This window comes from Agelaius phoeniceus, chromosome 16 (genome assembly GCF_051311805.1).
Source record: "Agelaius phoeniceus isolate bAgePho1 chromosome 16, bAgePho1.hap1, whole genome shotgun sequence".
Classification (NCBI taxonomy): domain Eukaryota; kingdom Metazoa; phylum Chordata; class Aves; order Passeriformes; family Icteridae; genus Agelaius; species Agelaius phoeniceus.
Genome location: NC_135280.1, coordinates 9,865,859 through 9,883,440, shown reverse-complemented (window position 1 = coordinate 9,883,440; position 17,582 = coordinate 9,865,859). Strand labels below are relative to the sequence as shown.

The following is a 17,582-nucleotide window of genomic DNA, read 5'->3' as shown; positions in this document are numbered from 1 at the left end:
ATTGGGCTGAACAAGATAAAATGTGGTATATACAGAAGTATACTGGTATGATCTGGTTTATTGACATACTTGTGTACAAACACCTTGACCAGCATAGGTAATAGCAATAACTTAAATTTATTAAAAATCCTAGCAAGAAATTGCTATAAGACACTACAATTAATACAATTAATAGGTCCCATTTTAAAATGTTGACAAAACAGCAGAAGTCAGCAAGGCTGCTGTTTTTTCAGGACATTAAAGGATAGCTATTAAAACTTTTTGCCCTGCACATGAGTATTTTGAATGATGCAAATTGCAGTTCTGTGCTTCCCTTCAAAGGTCTGTAGGCAATAAGATTTCTCTTTCCAAATGTTACTTTTTTTCTTTAAAGAATGTGTGTACATGATTAAACCAAGCTTGCTCTTCTACCTAATTTTTTAGAGAAGAACCATCTTTCTATGGGTGTATTATAGGAATGAAGCTCCCTCCCCCTTCTCAGAAGATGGCACAATTCAGAAGAAGTTGTTTCAGAACATACTCAGTTTAATTACAGGATCAGTGAACACAGCAACATTTTCTTGGCAACAGGTAGAAAAGCTGGCAGTTATTCATTTTCTCTGGAGCAGTTTCTTGGCATTACATCGCTGCATTAGAAACTTGGATTTCATTTCTCACTTTGTTTTTCTGTTCCCCTGCTTCATTTCCTCTTTATCAGTTTTCTCCTAGTGGCACATAAAAATAACATGCTGCATTCTTTGTTATGAAGAAAAAATTAACTCATTTGCTTTTAAATCATAAGCAGGAATGTAATGTGGTAGGAATCCTATGCATATACATATGCATTATCTGATAATAAATAAGGTAGAGAAATGAAGATCATGAAGAAGAGATAAATGTTGAATGTTAAAATGATGCCATTGCCCTTGCTGAACTTATATATTAAAATATATTACATGCATAAGAAAAAATCAGGTTGATAATGTAAATTTACTGGTATATCAAGCAAGAGAAAACCCTTAGGGTAGAAAGAGAACAGCCACCAGCAGTCCTTGTGACTTATGATAGAGTTTAATTGCTGTAGCCTTACTGCCCCATGAAGTCCATATCTATTGATCACTGCATATATTAAGTTGGATTTAATACTTGGAATTAGACATCATATATTGAGAGCAGTATTTTTCAGAGAAAATTTATTGTTCTCCTTCCTTTGTCCCTTTGAGAGATTAAACAAAACCAATAAGAGAAGTAACTTCTGACTGAAAAGAAAGATGGTGTAAACCCTGTGTATCCTTATTTTCCTATATTTTAATATAATGATATGAAGAATTAATGAAAAATCTGCACTGGATCAATGATGGAGCTCTCTGGGCAAAGATGAGCCACAAAGAATGACACACTTAATAGTAACTAATAGAAGTTTTAGGAAATAATTTTTATATCTGTCTAGCATTCAAAACCATCTTGCTTTTTGCTATATGCATACCTTTATTTTGTTTTCATTGTTGCTTTTAATGCTATCTCAAAATAGTTTTATTAATAATTTTCTCTTCATAAATAGAAAGTATTTTTGCTCAGATACATCATTATTTTTGTGTTTGTACAGCATATGGAAGATGGAAACAGATTCTTCTTTAGGATCATGCCATGCCTGTACTCTGGCCTTATAATTTTAGTTCCTTTTTGTAACTCTACACAAGCTCATTTTATCCAAAGGAAAAAAACAGCACTGGAAATGTTTCTTTTCTGTTGTCCTTTCTGATTCCTTAATGCCATTGTAGAGCAGCAATTGAATGTGGCTCCTGTTACTGATCTGCATCATGTACATTGTCATGTCTCAAAACAGTCTGGTTCTGCAGTTTCTAGGACTGAAAGGAGTACCAAGATAAGGTAATTTTTTTCAATTTTTTTTTTCTTAGGAAGCAATTTTGCCCCAATGCCAAAGTAAAATATTTATCCTCCTTTTTTGAAGTCTGCAAATCAGAAAGTAGGGCAGTACTTTATTAGGTTAAGATGTTATGCTGTGTTTTGTTGAAAGCATAGCTTTAGAGTTGGGGTTTTTTTAATATGAATTGTGAAACAATTTCTTCCATTAAAAAAACCCCAAAATATTTTCAGAGGTAGTGAGGAACAGGACAAAAAGAGTTAATCATCAAACAGAACAGCTTCTGGAGAGCTTTAAACTTCTTCTCTAAACATTCAACACAGTGGTAGCCTAAAATTTTAATTTAAAGTTTTGCATGATGCTGTGAAGTGTTTATAAGACTTTGCAGTGTTTTTCACAAAGTCTGGAAAAAATTCAGTCACTTTTATAGCAGAAGTGTTGCTTATCTCTCTGTAGCTCTTACTTAAGTGGCTTGAGTTTATCCCTAACAAATAATGGTTTTTAAGAGAGGGATGGCATAGATCTCTACCCACAGATGCTAGGTTTTCTGCCTGATTTCTGTATACTGTATTATTCAGGAGAACACTTATTAGAACTAGGGAATGTTTCTTTTTCTGCAGAGACACCTTCATTCTGGAGCAAGATTCTGTTTATCTGTTTACAGACATAGCAAACACTAAATTCAGTGCTCAGTACCCTGTGTCTTCAAATAGTTTATTGAATCAGGCTGGTATTACTTAGAGTCATTTCCTGAACCTGGTTGCTAAATTATGCAAGTCCTTGGAAGCAAGACTCATGCTCAGCTACTCATTTGTTCAAGTATGTCACTGCATTATGCCTCAAAAAAGGGCTATACTGAATCTTTATGATAATTTTATGCATTTTAAAAATTTGTAAATATCTCCATAGAGTATCTGAATTTGATTTCAAAGGATTTGTCTGGAAAACATAAACTAGAATATTATTCCACTGGTTTAAGTTCTTTTTCAGAACTCATTTGAGTGCTTAAAGAAGAATTTTCTATTTAGTGCTTCTTTAGTAGTACTCTTCTCAAATTTCAGTACTCTTCTCAAATATTCTTTCTTTGGAAAGAATATTAAAGATGGATTTGCTCTCTTAATCTCTTTTCTTCATTTCCTCTTCACTGCATTCTTACAGTACAGTTTATAGAAAGATAAATATGAGAGTAACGCCTGCTGATTTTGACTCACTTTGGATGATAAATATGAGAGTAACCACTAATGATTTTGACTCACTTCTGATTTCCTTTCGGGGCTTTCTCCCTTTATTTTCAGGCTTAATCACTGCTATTGTAAAAATATTTGCTGTCTTCACAGAAGTTCCCAAAGGATTTTTGGCTATGACTTGGGTGTGTCCTGTTATTCATACCTATAGAATTGATCCACCTATGCATGTTGTTAATTAACTGCCAGTTAAGTACAAATATTCTTATTTTTTTCCAAATATAAAATACACTTTTTTCTATCATGCTGTGCCATACTTAAAATAGTGTTTGAGGAATTTCCCTAATCTTTATTTAGATAGGCTCATCCTGCTAAAAGATAAAAAATATATTTTTGGTAGCTAAACATAATAGGCTTTTACTAGACTTAGTATCTGAATTTTTTTTTACTACTTTTACTAGACTTAGTATCTGAATTTAGTGCAAGAATATAAATATTTTCCTGAGATGTCCAGGGTCGTCAGGTTTCCAGATTGAAAGTACTTGGAAGTCCAGACTTATTTCAGCAATTTTCTGTACTCTGAATCTAGAGTGAATGTTCTGTTTCCACTTTCAATGTTAAGAAATAGTTTCTTTTTCTTTTAAAAGTCATGATGTTATTTATTTCTAACAGAATACTTACTTAATCACATAGTATTTACTATGACTTCTCAATAGTGTGTGTGCTTCTGCAAAAGTTGCAGGAGTCATTTATTTCCAGAGTAGAGGCTTGCTATTAGTCTGGTTCTCTTACAATTTTCTGATCATTAATGTGAGAAAAAAGCTTTTTCTGAACAGAAATTGTGGTCATCTATAGCTTACTTTTGACCCATTCTAGTGCAGAAAGCAAGCAAATTTGTTTCCAATTTCCATATATCTAATTTTCAGTTCAAATTCTATTTTTCATAATCCTTTTCATATGTTGTTATCTTTTAACTGAGTTGTATTATTGCCATTTACAATATCAACCCAAATAAGAGTGAGGAATAGAGGACACAAAGGAAAAGTAAGAATAAACAACTTTCAGTCTTAGTAACTCTTAATTAGCCACTACTTTGGATCCTTTAAGCATGGTGATAATGAAGGTGGAAAGCTCTGGAAGCCTTGGTAAGCTAGCCTGATCATCTGAAGAATGCCGGTACTTATTAGGCAAAGTTCATGATTCATACGCCAGGATTAAGCCAGGAGAATCTTGTGACCTAAGCAGCCTGGCTCTCCAGTGGTAAAAATGGGATTTTCTTATCTTAAAAAAAAAATTATAATTGTGACAGACAGCAGGGATGGGAGCAGACAGGACACGTTTGGTGAGGCTGTAGGAATCGCTGGTTGGGCACATTGCTGGTTCCATGACAGAAATACAAAGTTAAACTGCAGCACACAATGTGTTCCACAGGGATGAATCAGAACATTCCTGAGAAATGGCAGTGAGGAGAATTGTAACATGAAATGTGTGGGGGTTTCATGTTCAACATCTGACTTATCCTTAAGAAATTTTTAGCAATTTTCCTGATTGCTTTTCCATGGATCTAAGCACTTAAACCCAAACACATGAACATTTATCTCATTGTGGTAGGTGGACAATTCTGGATGTAAGACTTGGAGGCATGACATGAAATCTAATCCTTCTTCTAACAGTAAATATTGACTTGACAGAGTCAGTCAGCTTCAATACTTCAATTTCCACAACTGAGTTAATAATTAAACTTTTGATATGTATGTTTAGAGTCTTGGAAAAAAAAGGGCCTTTGAAATATGAACAATAAGGGATGCACAGCATAAATGAGCATTGCAAACCAACTCACTGAGACAGTCACATAAACACACTATCCTTTTGCAGAGCTCATTGACATAAACAATCTTGGATATATTTAGAAGCTTTGCCACCTCTATTTGCCACCTCTTTGCCACCTCTATTCTTCTCTCCTTTTTTTAGTGCTCTCACTGCATTTGACAAATTGGAGGGTAAAATGGAAGTACAAAAGCTGTAACCTAAATCATCACTTTTTAACTGGAATATGCAGTCACAAGCATGAGAAAAGTAAAACACATATTGCTTTCATTTCTTTTTAAAAATTGATTAATAGCAGCAGGCAAAAATGTAATCATTGTATGTAACTGATGATCCTCTTGGCTTCCTTTAAAACCATGCTGGCAAATTCCTTAGAATTCTCAATGCTGAGATTTCTGGCAGGCATTTGAGGGTTTCAGTGGCAGCTTTTGTGGGAACCTCAGGAGTGGGGTCACAGCAAACTCCTTTCTGTGCAGTCGTGTATTGTACAAAGCAGTTATAAGGAATGATGATGTAAGGGACATACACACACAGGCCACTCACTTTAATATTACATCAGGAGGCTGGTTTGAGTTCTGTGGAGGAAATGCATTTAATGCTCCATGCAAAGAGATGATTTGTAGGAAAAATTTCCCATGGTTACACTCCTGTGCTTAGTCACAGCATCTCACATTTCTGTGTATTCACACTTTCCTTTGCCATCCTGTTGAGTTGTGGTTGAAATAAAAAAGTCATACAATGAAAATCATAATCCATAGCAGTACCTACAGCAAGTTCCATTACTACTATAGTTTATATCTTTGATACTATTAGCTAGAGATGTTTTATTTACTAGCATCTATTCATATAATCAGTGTAAGTACCAGAAGGTGTCTGCAACAGACAAAAGTGGGCCCTACAAGTTTTGTGAGGATTATATAGTCTTTCAAAAATCTGTACAGTTTGTATTGGGAAAAGTATTTCATTTCTATTTTATTCTCATTCCAAAGTTATACTCATTATGAATATCTAAATATACAGGATATACATAATCCTGACACTTGCACAGACATGAATCACCTCACTTTTCAACATAGCTTTAAATAACAGAATAGAATATTTTACCCATAAGAAAAGAATAAGCAAAACAAGGATTATGACAAAATTTAGATTTTTAAAATTTTCCCATAAGCATTGTAAAACAATAGCAAAATATACTTTTATTTATTTTCTGTTGAGTAAAAAGAATAAAAATTCCTCAGTTCTACATGGCATTGTATCCAGGCAGTCCTGCTCCTCTGGGGAGTTCCATCACTGAATTATGTTCAATGAAGGTTGCAGGGCTCCTTGCAAAAGAACAATTTGCACAGGAAAGAATAAGACATTTATATACCATTAAAAAAACCTACTTCTACAATGTTATACAGGTTTAGGATTTAGATTTTGAGCCAAAGCCACCACTATACTTATTGTCTACTTCTTAATGGGTATTGCCACTATCCATAACTCAGAATTAGAAAGGATTTCTTCATAATAGGAAATGGGCTGAACAACTCAATTTTACAAATACCTGGGAAATAGAGATTCTGCTAAAAACAATGCTGCATTTTGCTGAGTTTTACCTTGCAGTATTTATTTTGACAACCTTTAAAAATTTGATGTAAGTAACAGAAACTCAGTCTTTATCAACATTTTAGGAATGCGATGTATGGACTCTGTAAATTCCACCAGTGCCTTTAAAATCCAGACAGTGGGGTTCCATACAGAGTGCTCTGCAGCAGGCTTGTATCAGAAAACAATTTGCTATTTGCTAAATCTTTTCTAAATATATGTAACTTGGGCATTTTTGTTAGCAGTAGTTGATTTAAACAATCTCATTGTAATTGGGAAAAGTATTTCATTTATATTTTATTCTCATTGTAATGTGTCTTAATTAGGAGAAAACCCATTTTCCCAACTATAAGTCATTTTAGATATCAAACCAATCCAGGTTTTCAAAGCTCTGACATTAGGCTGAAATGCATTTTTCAAATGGAGCAGATTTCATTATTAAATCAAACCTTCCCACAAACAGAACAGATAGCAGGAACATTAATTACACATCCATAAGTCTTTCATTAAAAGCTGACATAGATATAATAATGACAATTAAAATCATGTGGTTATTTAAAAAGACTTTTCAGAGTATAAATATTTTTGCAGTGAAAATACAGTCAATTCTCTCAGAAAATTGTTGTAAAGCTGATTTTCTTGTAAAAGTGAGAGAGATTTCTGCATTATTTATATACTCCTACACATGATAAATGGTGTCAGTGCTGTCTTTTTTATTAGCATGTCTTTCCTACAGTATTTATGACATTAGAGGATTAATAGTATTGGCTGCAGTCAAGTCAAGTGCAGAGAGCACCATGAAGGCTTCTCCTATGTAGTTTAACTAAACTATTGCATTTTAGGACAGACTCTTAGGCTAACAGCTGAGTTTGCCTTTTCCAGTAAATCCTTAAAAGATTTTCTATTGCAATTTGTCCATGCTGGTAAAGACTTGAGGAATTCTCATGGAATTGTGTATGTGTACTTTGTTTTACTGACTAAGTGGTTATCACAATTAATTCAAGCTAGTGAACATTTTGCCAGAAAACTTTAATCCAAGAATTGAAAGATCTTACAGTGAACTATAACCACATTGTTTTCTGTCACCAACCACAAGTGATTCATGTAGGTCATTGTTTGAAAATGTGATTTTTACATTTTTCATTCTAGTCAAGCAGTTGCTTCTGGATAAACCTTATGCTACAGGTAAAAATCCATTCTACAATAGGAAGTAAGGGTTACATTAATAATGGGTGTGTATGAAGAGTGTAAATATTGAGTGAAAATGTACATTTGTATAAATGAAACATATTTGTTGTGCAAAGTGTGAAATAACACCTACAAGCAATACTTTTGAATGTTAGTTTTAAGGACAAAAGGCAGTTTTCCTAGATGATTTCTGGATTATGCTACTCATTTGACAGTGTTCTGCAGATCAAAGCAAGTACCTGAGATGTGTCTCTGGGATTACATCACAACAGCTCTTTATTTGGTCCAACTACTGGAATAATGCAAACATAATTTTCCAGTTATCATGCAACATGCTTTTTTATATGAAAGTCAAGCAATCTCCTTCTTGCCTGAGGTCACAGCCTGGCCCAGGCAGTGTTTGGTGTAAAGAGATTTACAGATACACAGCCATGGGACACTGTCCTCACACACACAGTTTCTCATTGCAGTGGCAGCTCCCACTGCAGCAAAGGAGCTTCTTTAAATGTGGAATTAAGCATAGGATTTATGGTTAATTTGTTCTGTCCTCTCCTCCTAAACCAATAGGAGTATTCCAGAGGAATGAGTACAAAGAAATTGCCAGTAGTAATATCTAAACAGTCATCATCCTTATTTATTCAGTGTGTTAATCCAGCTATCAGAGTCTGTGTTCAGAGAGAACCTCCTCTGGGACAGGCACCAGCCATTTTTATCAACCAGCATTTCCAGTCTCCAATGTTCAATCACTCTGCATTTAACAGGAGAGGGACCCTTCCTGTTCAGTACAGTTGTAAAAATTGGGATTTTAGTTTTATGAATATAGCAAAAACCTTTCACTTTGGTAAATAATTAGGCATGAAAAGGTTAGCATGGATAATTCCTTCACTTTTGTACCAGTTTCACATACTTCAGACTTACTAATTCTCCAGATTCTGCAAGAATCACGGCCAAAATCTCTTGAGTTTCATGTTATTGCCTGTCACCAGTACTATTTGCTGTGTTGAAATGAAACCAAAATCAGCTTAGGCACACTGAATATGTTAAAGGGAATTTGGTCTGGGTTTCCAGTTGATTTAAAAGCAAAACAGCCTATTCAAATTAGGACTCTTTTCATGGATTGAGATTTGGTTTTTAAGTCACACTGGTCTTTGTGACACTTGTAATTTATAAAAGTGATTTTTAGGATGAAATATAGAAATAGGGAATCAGAATAAAATGTTCTGTCAAAAGAACATTTTACTGTATTTCATTATAAGTAAAATGGTCTCACACATCTACTTATTTAAAGGCATGCTACACTTATGGTTGTGCAGATCAGTTTCTGATTTCAAAGCCTTGTAGAGCTGTCAGGTAATAGAGACACCTGTTTCTGCTGGGGTTTTTTTATGACTCATACCACAGGGATTTTTACAACACAATATTTAGTGTATACTTTTATACTGTAGAAAGTTTTACCAATATGATAACAATGACATAAAATCTTACCGCCAGTAATTTTACAGAGACAATTACTGATTGTTTTGTCATTTAGACTTTATCTTTGATCATGTTACTTCCTGTGAGTTAAATGTCTAGTTACTTTATTTTTTTACATGATATGAGCCTTGTCTAGTTCAATTTAGAATGTGTTTATAGATGGAAATTATTTCTGCATGATAAATGCATTATGTTTTCTATATTGATGCTCAATTTTATTTTGTCATTTAGAGTATCTGTAGGTTGCAGGAATAGATTTGTGCAGTTTATAAAGTGGTGTCATATATAGAATAGGCAGCCACAATGAGACAATATTAGAATACTTTTTTTCAGGATTTCTTCTGATCTTGTATGTAAGACAAATAATGTGCTGACTTTTCATTTTTTAATCCTCTAAGAAACATAGTGACTTTAAGGATAATTAATCCCTCCTTACTTTGGGTATCTAAAATCTAGGGACCATGATGAACAAGAGGACTATTTATCAGTGAAGAGTAATGGTACTGTCAAAGAGTTATTCATCCCCTCACATGATAAGCCTCTAAGGTAGGTAGGACTCAAAGAGGAATTTGCTGAGTTTTGAAAGATTCTACTCTGAATCTGGATTTACCTACAAAACCAGACACCATCCTTAGGGGGGTTAAGCTGTTAAGTCACCCTACAAACATTAAAATGTGGGTTTTATAGAAAAGAGGTATTTCCTTTGCATCTCCTAAAGGAAACTGTAAGTGTGTGTATATATATAGCTATATATAACTAAATAGGTACTGGTTAAATGATCATTTAAATCATCATTTGTTGCCATGAGGCAGAACCAATTACAATGCATTACCTGCATTCTGAAATGTTTGCTCATTATTTTAATCACTTACATTTAGACCTTGGCTAACAACCTATATGGCTGTAAATCTAAAAATTATGTAGAAATAGATACTTCATTTATAGAACTACATATAATGTACTTCCCATATTATCAAAGATCACTAAATAAAGATTTATTAAATTTTTAAAATTTGTTACTTCACTAAGAACTAAACTAGTCCTGCTCTGTAGGAATGCTTTCTAATACTCTCCTCAGTTTATACTCCTCTGTACAGAACTTACCACTCAGCTCTGTAGTATTTTTTTTCCATGGAGAAGGACTATATTCTTTCAGTTCCATTCATGGTTACATTCCATTTGCTGCTTTACTAGGATGTCCTGGTTTAGGGCACACAGAATTAACAAAGCGTTCCAAGTATTGTAACAGGAAAGTAACACATTCACAAAAATTCTTATTAAAGTCCTTATCTTCAAGTTACAAAAGACTGCACTTTTTAATGATTAAAAACCACATACTGAAGCAGCACATACTGAGAGAATGATTCTGACAGTACTTGGGTTGCATGGATTTGGGAAGATCCTCTCTTTGCTACCCCATTCTTGTGTCTTGGAGGTCTTTTACTGCAGTAATAAATACTGAACTGTTACTCAGGAACATAATATCTGTTTAGCAATGCTTAACTAACACATCTCCTATTAAAACAATTTCAATATGGAAACACACAGTTTTAAATGTAGAAGATCAAATTATATTTGGGGTTGTACAAGGTGAGTAAGGCTGCAAGTACAACTAAATAGCAGCTTTGCATCAAAGGCGCTATTTATTTCTTACACTTTATATATTGCAAGATTTATGTCTGTTTCATAATAATCTGTGAGGATTCTTAATTCATACTATATTTTTTTAAATTCAGAAAGAACTCTATGTAATTCTAACCACAACTGGAATACATGATGTAAGAGCAGACTAGGTGCATTATCTGAGCAGAGATAAACATCAGAGCTTGTTGGGATAAATTCCTGTGCAGTGCTCCTGGTGCACCACCTCAGAGCCATTACTTCAGAACAGCTTCTCCACCTCCAAATTCCCTACAAAATATTCTGAAATCAGGAGTTTCTGAATCAGGGCCTGCTTCCAATATGCATTCTCCAAAAAAACGAACAAATAAGCAAAAAAACCCAACCTCCTGCTGGCCTATTGTTTTAAACGAAGGGGTCCTTGAAGTGCCTTTGTAGATTACTTTTGCAGTGATGTGTGAGACCCAATCTAATCTAATAGAACCCAATTTAAAAAGTAAAAAAATCTGCTTTAGGCAGGAAAATGAGTCTAAGTGCTAGATAAGTGGTCTTTTATGATACATGAGCTTTATTCAACCCTAAACATTGAATCTGTCAGACCCAATATAAGACAAATGTTATCAAACAATATTCGCTTCCATTTTATCTTCATTTTATTAGTTCCTTACAGCACAGACTAAGCAAAATATTCTTAAACCTCAGAAGACAAATGCTATCTGTCTGTTTTCTTTGCTTGCCTTATGTGATCTATTCATCTTAGGAAATACCCTCAGCTAAGCTGGTGTGAAGCTGAAAGAGCTGATTCTTTAAGCAGTGTGATGCTCCTGTAGGCAGCCAGTCAGCTCATCTGGGACATTTCTCCTTGTTCCTGCACTCTCACCGGTGACTATTTATGATACAGGCCTGCATAAATTCCCATAATGATCCATTAGTATCCTGCTTCCTTCATGTCACAGCCAAGGTACAGTAGTTTCATAGGATGTTACCTGCTGATTATCACAATACAGACTTTGACAAAACAGGTATCTGCTGATTGTCACACAAAGGTCTGCTGGTGTTAAACACCACATCCTTTGGAGGAATTCCATTGCACTGCAAGAAGCTTTTTAGCTTCACAGAAGACTTAAATTGAAATGTACACCTTATAGACCATCTTCTCAGACTGCTGACATTCTGAATCTTAGAACTGCTCTTAGCACCAGTTGTTTAATAGTGGAACTGTCTCCTGTACCAAGAGACCTCTAAGTTTAGTGCCCTGTTTTATAAAGGCCATATCCCACCCCTCAATTTACATGTGTGTCACTGTCTGGTCCGTTGTCTAAGTTTTAATATTCTAGACTGGAGAATCAGAGGAAGCCAGAATAAGCAACTAAATATGTGAATTTCATAAATTAGTAAAAAATTAATTTATTAAATTATTGAACTTATTTAGTTAATGGAAAATATTTAACTTGCCAATAGCAATACTTCTGTGCTATTAGCCTCAGAGTAGTTCAACTTCAAAAATAGTAACCCCTGGTTGACTAATATTAATATGGTGAATAAATATGCTACCAAGAAAATTTAATATTTTCAAGGAATCCAAGCATCTGCACATAAACAATTTCTGCCTTTTAGCAGAATGTGATTTAGTGTCTAATTATACAGAGGGGGAAAAGCCCTTGCTCTTTCTCCTTCAAAACAGACAGGAGTTTGTTTACTTTCACCAAATATCTGTATGTGTGACACTGTCATGAGCATTCAGTTGTTATAAAACTTTTTATTTTTTTCCATAAACATCCTGCACATGCATCTCCCGTGCCTGTGCCTTTAGTAAAGGAGGAAGGAAGGCCTGAAAGACTGTCCGTGTATTCAGTCTGAGCTCCCAGTGGGAAGCCAAGGCAAAGGACACAATTCTTATACAATGGGCAAAGGTACCTACATTCCACAGTGCCAAGCAACCATCAAATCCAGAAGTTCCTAGTCCTTACCCTTGCCCTACTTCAGGCATCTGGGAATCATTGAGGTCTTGCAAATAACTGAAAATATTACCTGACTGGTTACTGATCACATCTTGCTAACGTGTACATTTGATCTTATCCTAATTTTCTTGTCCCTTTTACCCCATATTGTGAGACAGGATATTAAAGTAAGTTCTTATGCCTTTGACAAAGTGTAACAACATTTGCCAGACAAAATGTCAGAATTTTCTCCTAGATGTGTTATTATTTCTCTAGAGCCAAAAAAATTGGCATACCACAAATGTTAACGGTGCCTTAAAGTCTGTCTAAGTGGGGGAAAGGGACTACAGAATAGTATGGTTACTTTTGTAAGGGAAAAACCCCAAAAATTTTCTAAAATAATTGTTCGATAAAACAAATGATACAAAAAAGTCATTACAGTGTAGGATATAGGTCTCTTCCTGCAATCTAGGAAGACCTTTTTCCTTTTGTTTTATCATCTGTGATTAATATACCCCACACAGGTTTTGCCAGTAAACTCTGATCCTACATCACTGTGTTATCTCTTTGTTTCTCCTTGTTTATATTGTACTGCATTGCCTTACAAAAAGGAAACTAAACGTGCCATTTGGGATGTATGGCAGGATTTTTAATATTTGTTTTGGCAGGTCTTAGTTCAAATACAGATTTAGTGACAATATCAAGAGTCAAACACTATCAATTTGTTGTAAGGCATATATGCCTACATCAGAAAAATAATCAGGCAAGAATTTAATTAGACAAGTGCTAAATTAAAGGATACTTAAATACACTGTATTTTGTCTTCAATAACTACAACAGACAAAAACATGGAGACAAGATCTCAACATATACAGTTAATGTGAAAAGACACCAAGCAGAAGAGACTGTCACTAAACCAAATTCTGCCTGTTGTGCCATGACTTTAACAGAGGTCCTTGTGAGTGTAGAATTCAGTCTGCTCTATCTGTACCACTTGAAAACACAGACCCACAGAGCAATGGTGTAATTTTACAAAGGAGGCAGATACATTGAGGAATTTACTACAAACAGAAAGAAAAATTGTCTATAGCAATGAAAGCTCCAGTCACTAAGAATAGAACCCTTTTTTCAGCAGAACTGTTTTTGGCATTGACCAGTCATTTTTCATTTTTCAGCAGCACATCAGAACTTTCTACCATGTTTATCTCTTGCTCAAATGAACTAATAAACTCCTGATAGAACTCTTAATACCCCTTATCAAATTGTCATGCATGGCAGTGTTTGTTCACTTGCAACAAGAAAATGTTTATCTTTTTGCTACAGTCAAAGCAAGCAGCAGAACTGAATGTTGATGTAAGGAGCAGCTGGCAAGTCTAGAAACTTTGCTTTACTCTTCTATTTTTTAGTTCCCATGCCTTTTCTCAGCCTAAATTTTTCTGTATTCCTGATGCTAAAGATTTGCAACAATAATTTACAGCCTAAAAGTATTCCAAAATCAGGTACAGCGCCTTGAATTTATTATTTGTTCTTTCCAACTTTTAACACCTGAGTGTTAAATGCATATATCAGGACTGGGAGATGCAGAACCATCATACAGAACAGAAACAAAGTCCCTGTCTCCCAATATATCTAAAACTCCACGTTTCTGCTGGAGTAATTCTGTAATACTGCAATAGTCTGGTGCCTTAGCACAAAATACTTAATTATTTTCAAGTGTTCTGTAGGCAGAATAGGAAAATATATTTTTATGTTCTCCATAAAAAGATGGAAATTTATAATAATGTCAATACCAACCAATATCATGCTTCATTAGAAATGTTTTGTGGTTTTTTTTGTGCAATGAGATAAAACTTGCTGTTACAGGAATTGTAATATACTCTGTGGAATTGCTGTTCAAGGATATATATGATATATAATATATAATACTCTGCTGGTGTTAGCTCCTAGAGAAATCAGTTAAAACTGTGTCATTAAAGCATGACTGTTTTGTTTGCCAACCAGAGTTGAAGGCAGTTTTCCAGTTCCATTATTAACAGTGATAAAGGAAATTCTCCTTGGGAGTTGGTTGAGATGAAACTCAAGATGCAGCAGTTCACCATCTCTTGCTGTCTTGTGGGTGACATCTGAGAAAAAGTGAAACGATAGAACAGCAGTGACAGGAGTGCCCTGTGCTGTGCCTGCTGAGCGGCCGAGCTGCAGCACAAAGGACAGAGGCGCAGGGCGGCCCTGCTGAGCGACCGGGGCGGCCCTGCTGAGCGACCGGGGCGGCCCGGCTGCCACACTGCCTCCACACGGGGGTGTGTGACAGCTAAAGGTGGCCTTTGGGACACTGCCTCCACACTGAGGGGTGCTGTGACAGGTAAAGGTGGCCTTTGGGACACTGCCTCCACACTGGGGTGTGTGTGACAGGTAAAGGTGGCCCTTGGGACACTGCCTCCACACGGGGGTGTGTGACAGCTAAAGGTGGCCTTTGGGACACTGCCTCCACACTGGGGTGTGTGACAGCTAAAGGTGGCCTTTGGGACACTGCCTCCACACGGGGGTGTGCTGTGACAGCCTGGCAAAGGTGGCCTTTGGGACACTGCCTCCACACTGGGGTGTGTGACAGGTAAAGGTGGCCTTTGGGACACTGCCTCCACACTGGGGGGTGTGTGACAGGTAAAGGTGGCCTTTGGGACACTGCCTCCACACTGGGGTGTGTGACAGGTAAAGGTGGCCTTTGGGACACTGCCTCCACACTGGGGGGTGTGTGACAGGTAAAGGTGGCCTTTGGGACACTGCCTCCACACTGGGGTGTGCTGTGACAGGTAAAGGTGGCCTTTGGGACACTGCCTCCACACTGGGGGGTGTGTGACAGGTAAAGGTGGGCTTGGGGACACTGCCTCCACACTGGGGTGTGCTGTGACAGGTAAAGGTGGCCTTTGGGCCACTGCCTCCACACTGGGGTGTGCTGTGACAGCCTGGCAAAGGTGGCCTTTGGGACACTGCAGGCATGGCCGGGTCCTGCTTTAGACGAAAATCCAGAGCCTTGAGCAGCCAAATTGGTGTCACTTTTCCACTCACAGTCCCCTCTGGGATGTTTGCAAGGGTTGTTATCAGGAAATTGCAGCTGTGGCTCCGTCTTTACTTACCTCTGGTTTTGGGTGGGTTTTTGACTTCTTGGAACTTTCTGTTTATGAACTAGCTAATCTGGAAAGGAGGAGGCAGGAATGGAGCTGGTACAGAAAGATATGGTGTTTAAGGCCAGAGCTGACTATTCCACATCAAAACACATTCTGGACTCGGGTGGCAGCTGTATTGCTCCCTCTGACAGGTGAAGTGCTGGCACATGCTGGCAAGTGCCACCTGACCTCACCTGGGTTCCACTCAGGCATTTGGCACCTCCCTGTCACTGTCCAGAAGGCAAATCAGGGCCTAGACTTCAAATGCAGAACCTCCTGCTGAAACATTCACCTCCTGATGCTCAGACTGGAAACAGAACTCTGGAGATGTTTTCATTTCAGATATGTTTGAAGAAGGGATTTGTTTCCTTTTTTGTTTTAGACACACCCAGAGTTTTAAAAGAATAAAATGGTGACATTCTGGTACAAGTTAGAATAAATCCATAAAACAAGATTTTATATGAATTATCAAAATACTAAAGCTAGACTATTTGAGTATGAGCCCAGATTATATCACAAAGTCGACATTTGATTCAAACTACAGTCTGGGGATCTTGTGGGCTCCCTCAGTTGTCCATATTGCCAACTGCAGTCGTGGGATAATTTTGTTATGGATTAGTTCAGCACTCCAAAAATGACCAGCACAGATTCCCTGGATTCATATAGGAATATCTTATTGCTTCCTCTAAATCAAAATTAACCTGCTGCAATCTTGTTTGGTATTTACACTGTTCTCACAGCTGAGATCTCCAAAAGCCTCAGACAGTAGTCACAGCAAGGCTGTAGATTTTGCTTTTAAAGGAATATAAAAAATACAATCTGTCATTGGAAAAGTAAGGAAAATTTTGAAGTGGCTTTTCCTTAAAAAAATCCAAGCCCCAGTAGTCAACAAAATTAATTTTGGTTAAGAATTCCAGTTTTTCAGTAAATTATTGGGTAATCTCACCTGTTAAGTCTAACTACCAAAGAAATTAATAATCTCCTAACATTTCAGCTTCTATTTTAATTTCTTAAGTACAAAATAGGTCATATCTTGATAAAAGTCTGATTATAAAATATGTGGTTTCTTTCAACGATTTATATTCACTTTCATTGATTCCTTGTGTTGCTAAAGTGTATGTACACAGTTTTCTTCCAGCTATAGCTGAAATTATGTCAGCCATAGACTTCATAACTGACATTTGCACTTGTTGATAATACAATGACAAAGATCCACTTTAGTCAGAATCTTAGCACTAATTATTTAAATATGGGAATAAAATTGTATACATTCAAAAGTTAAGGAAAAATAAAACCATTTAACCATCTTTAATCAGCCATCAATGGCAACAAATTAACAAAGTCTGAAACAATTTAATATAATTGAGAAATGTAGTAGTAACCATTTATTCATGGAGCTTATTTTTGTATGCACTTCTGCTTCCATAACTAAGCATTCAGTGAAAAAAGCTCCACTGCAGGCTGTGATGAATCCTTCCTTCCCCTTTACTTCTGGCCACATTCTTCTGCTTTATTCTATATTTCATGTATTATTCTACATTCTATATTTATTCTGCTCCTTATTCTATAGACTTACAGCATGTGAGTAGTGGTTTCTCTCTTGCAGTTGCTACTCCCTTTGCTAGAGCTCTTCCCTTTCCCACCTCTTTCTCTAGCCCACTGTGGAATTAGGTGCCTTTATCTGAGCTTTCCTGAGCAGCCTCCTTGTGCCACAGCCCAGAGCTGCTGCCTG

At 36.3% G+C, this 17,582-nt stretch overlaps 1 protein-coding gene across 1 annotated transcript; it reads right to left on the bottom strand.

The window, feature by feature from the left end:
- Window positions 1-504: 504 nt before the first annotated feature.
- On the bottom strand, window positions 505-17,431 carry LOC129127036 (uncharacterized). Its single transcript, XM_077187048.1, has 4 exons — window positions 17,427-17,431; window positions 6,073-15,692; window positions 5,419-5,578; window positions 505-704 (listed from the first exon to the last, which is right to left on the bottom strand). The coding sequence occupies exons 1-2, from the start codon at window positions 17,429-17,431 to the stop codon at window positions 14,660-14,662; spliced, it is 1,038 nt and encodes a 345-aa protein (XP_077043163.1). The 3' UTR covers window positions 505-704; window positions 5,419-5,578; window positions 6,073-14,659.
- Between the last annotated feature and the right edge of the window lie 151 nt (window positions 17,432-17,582).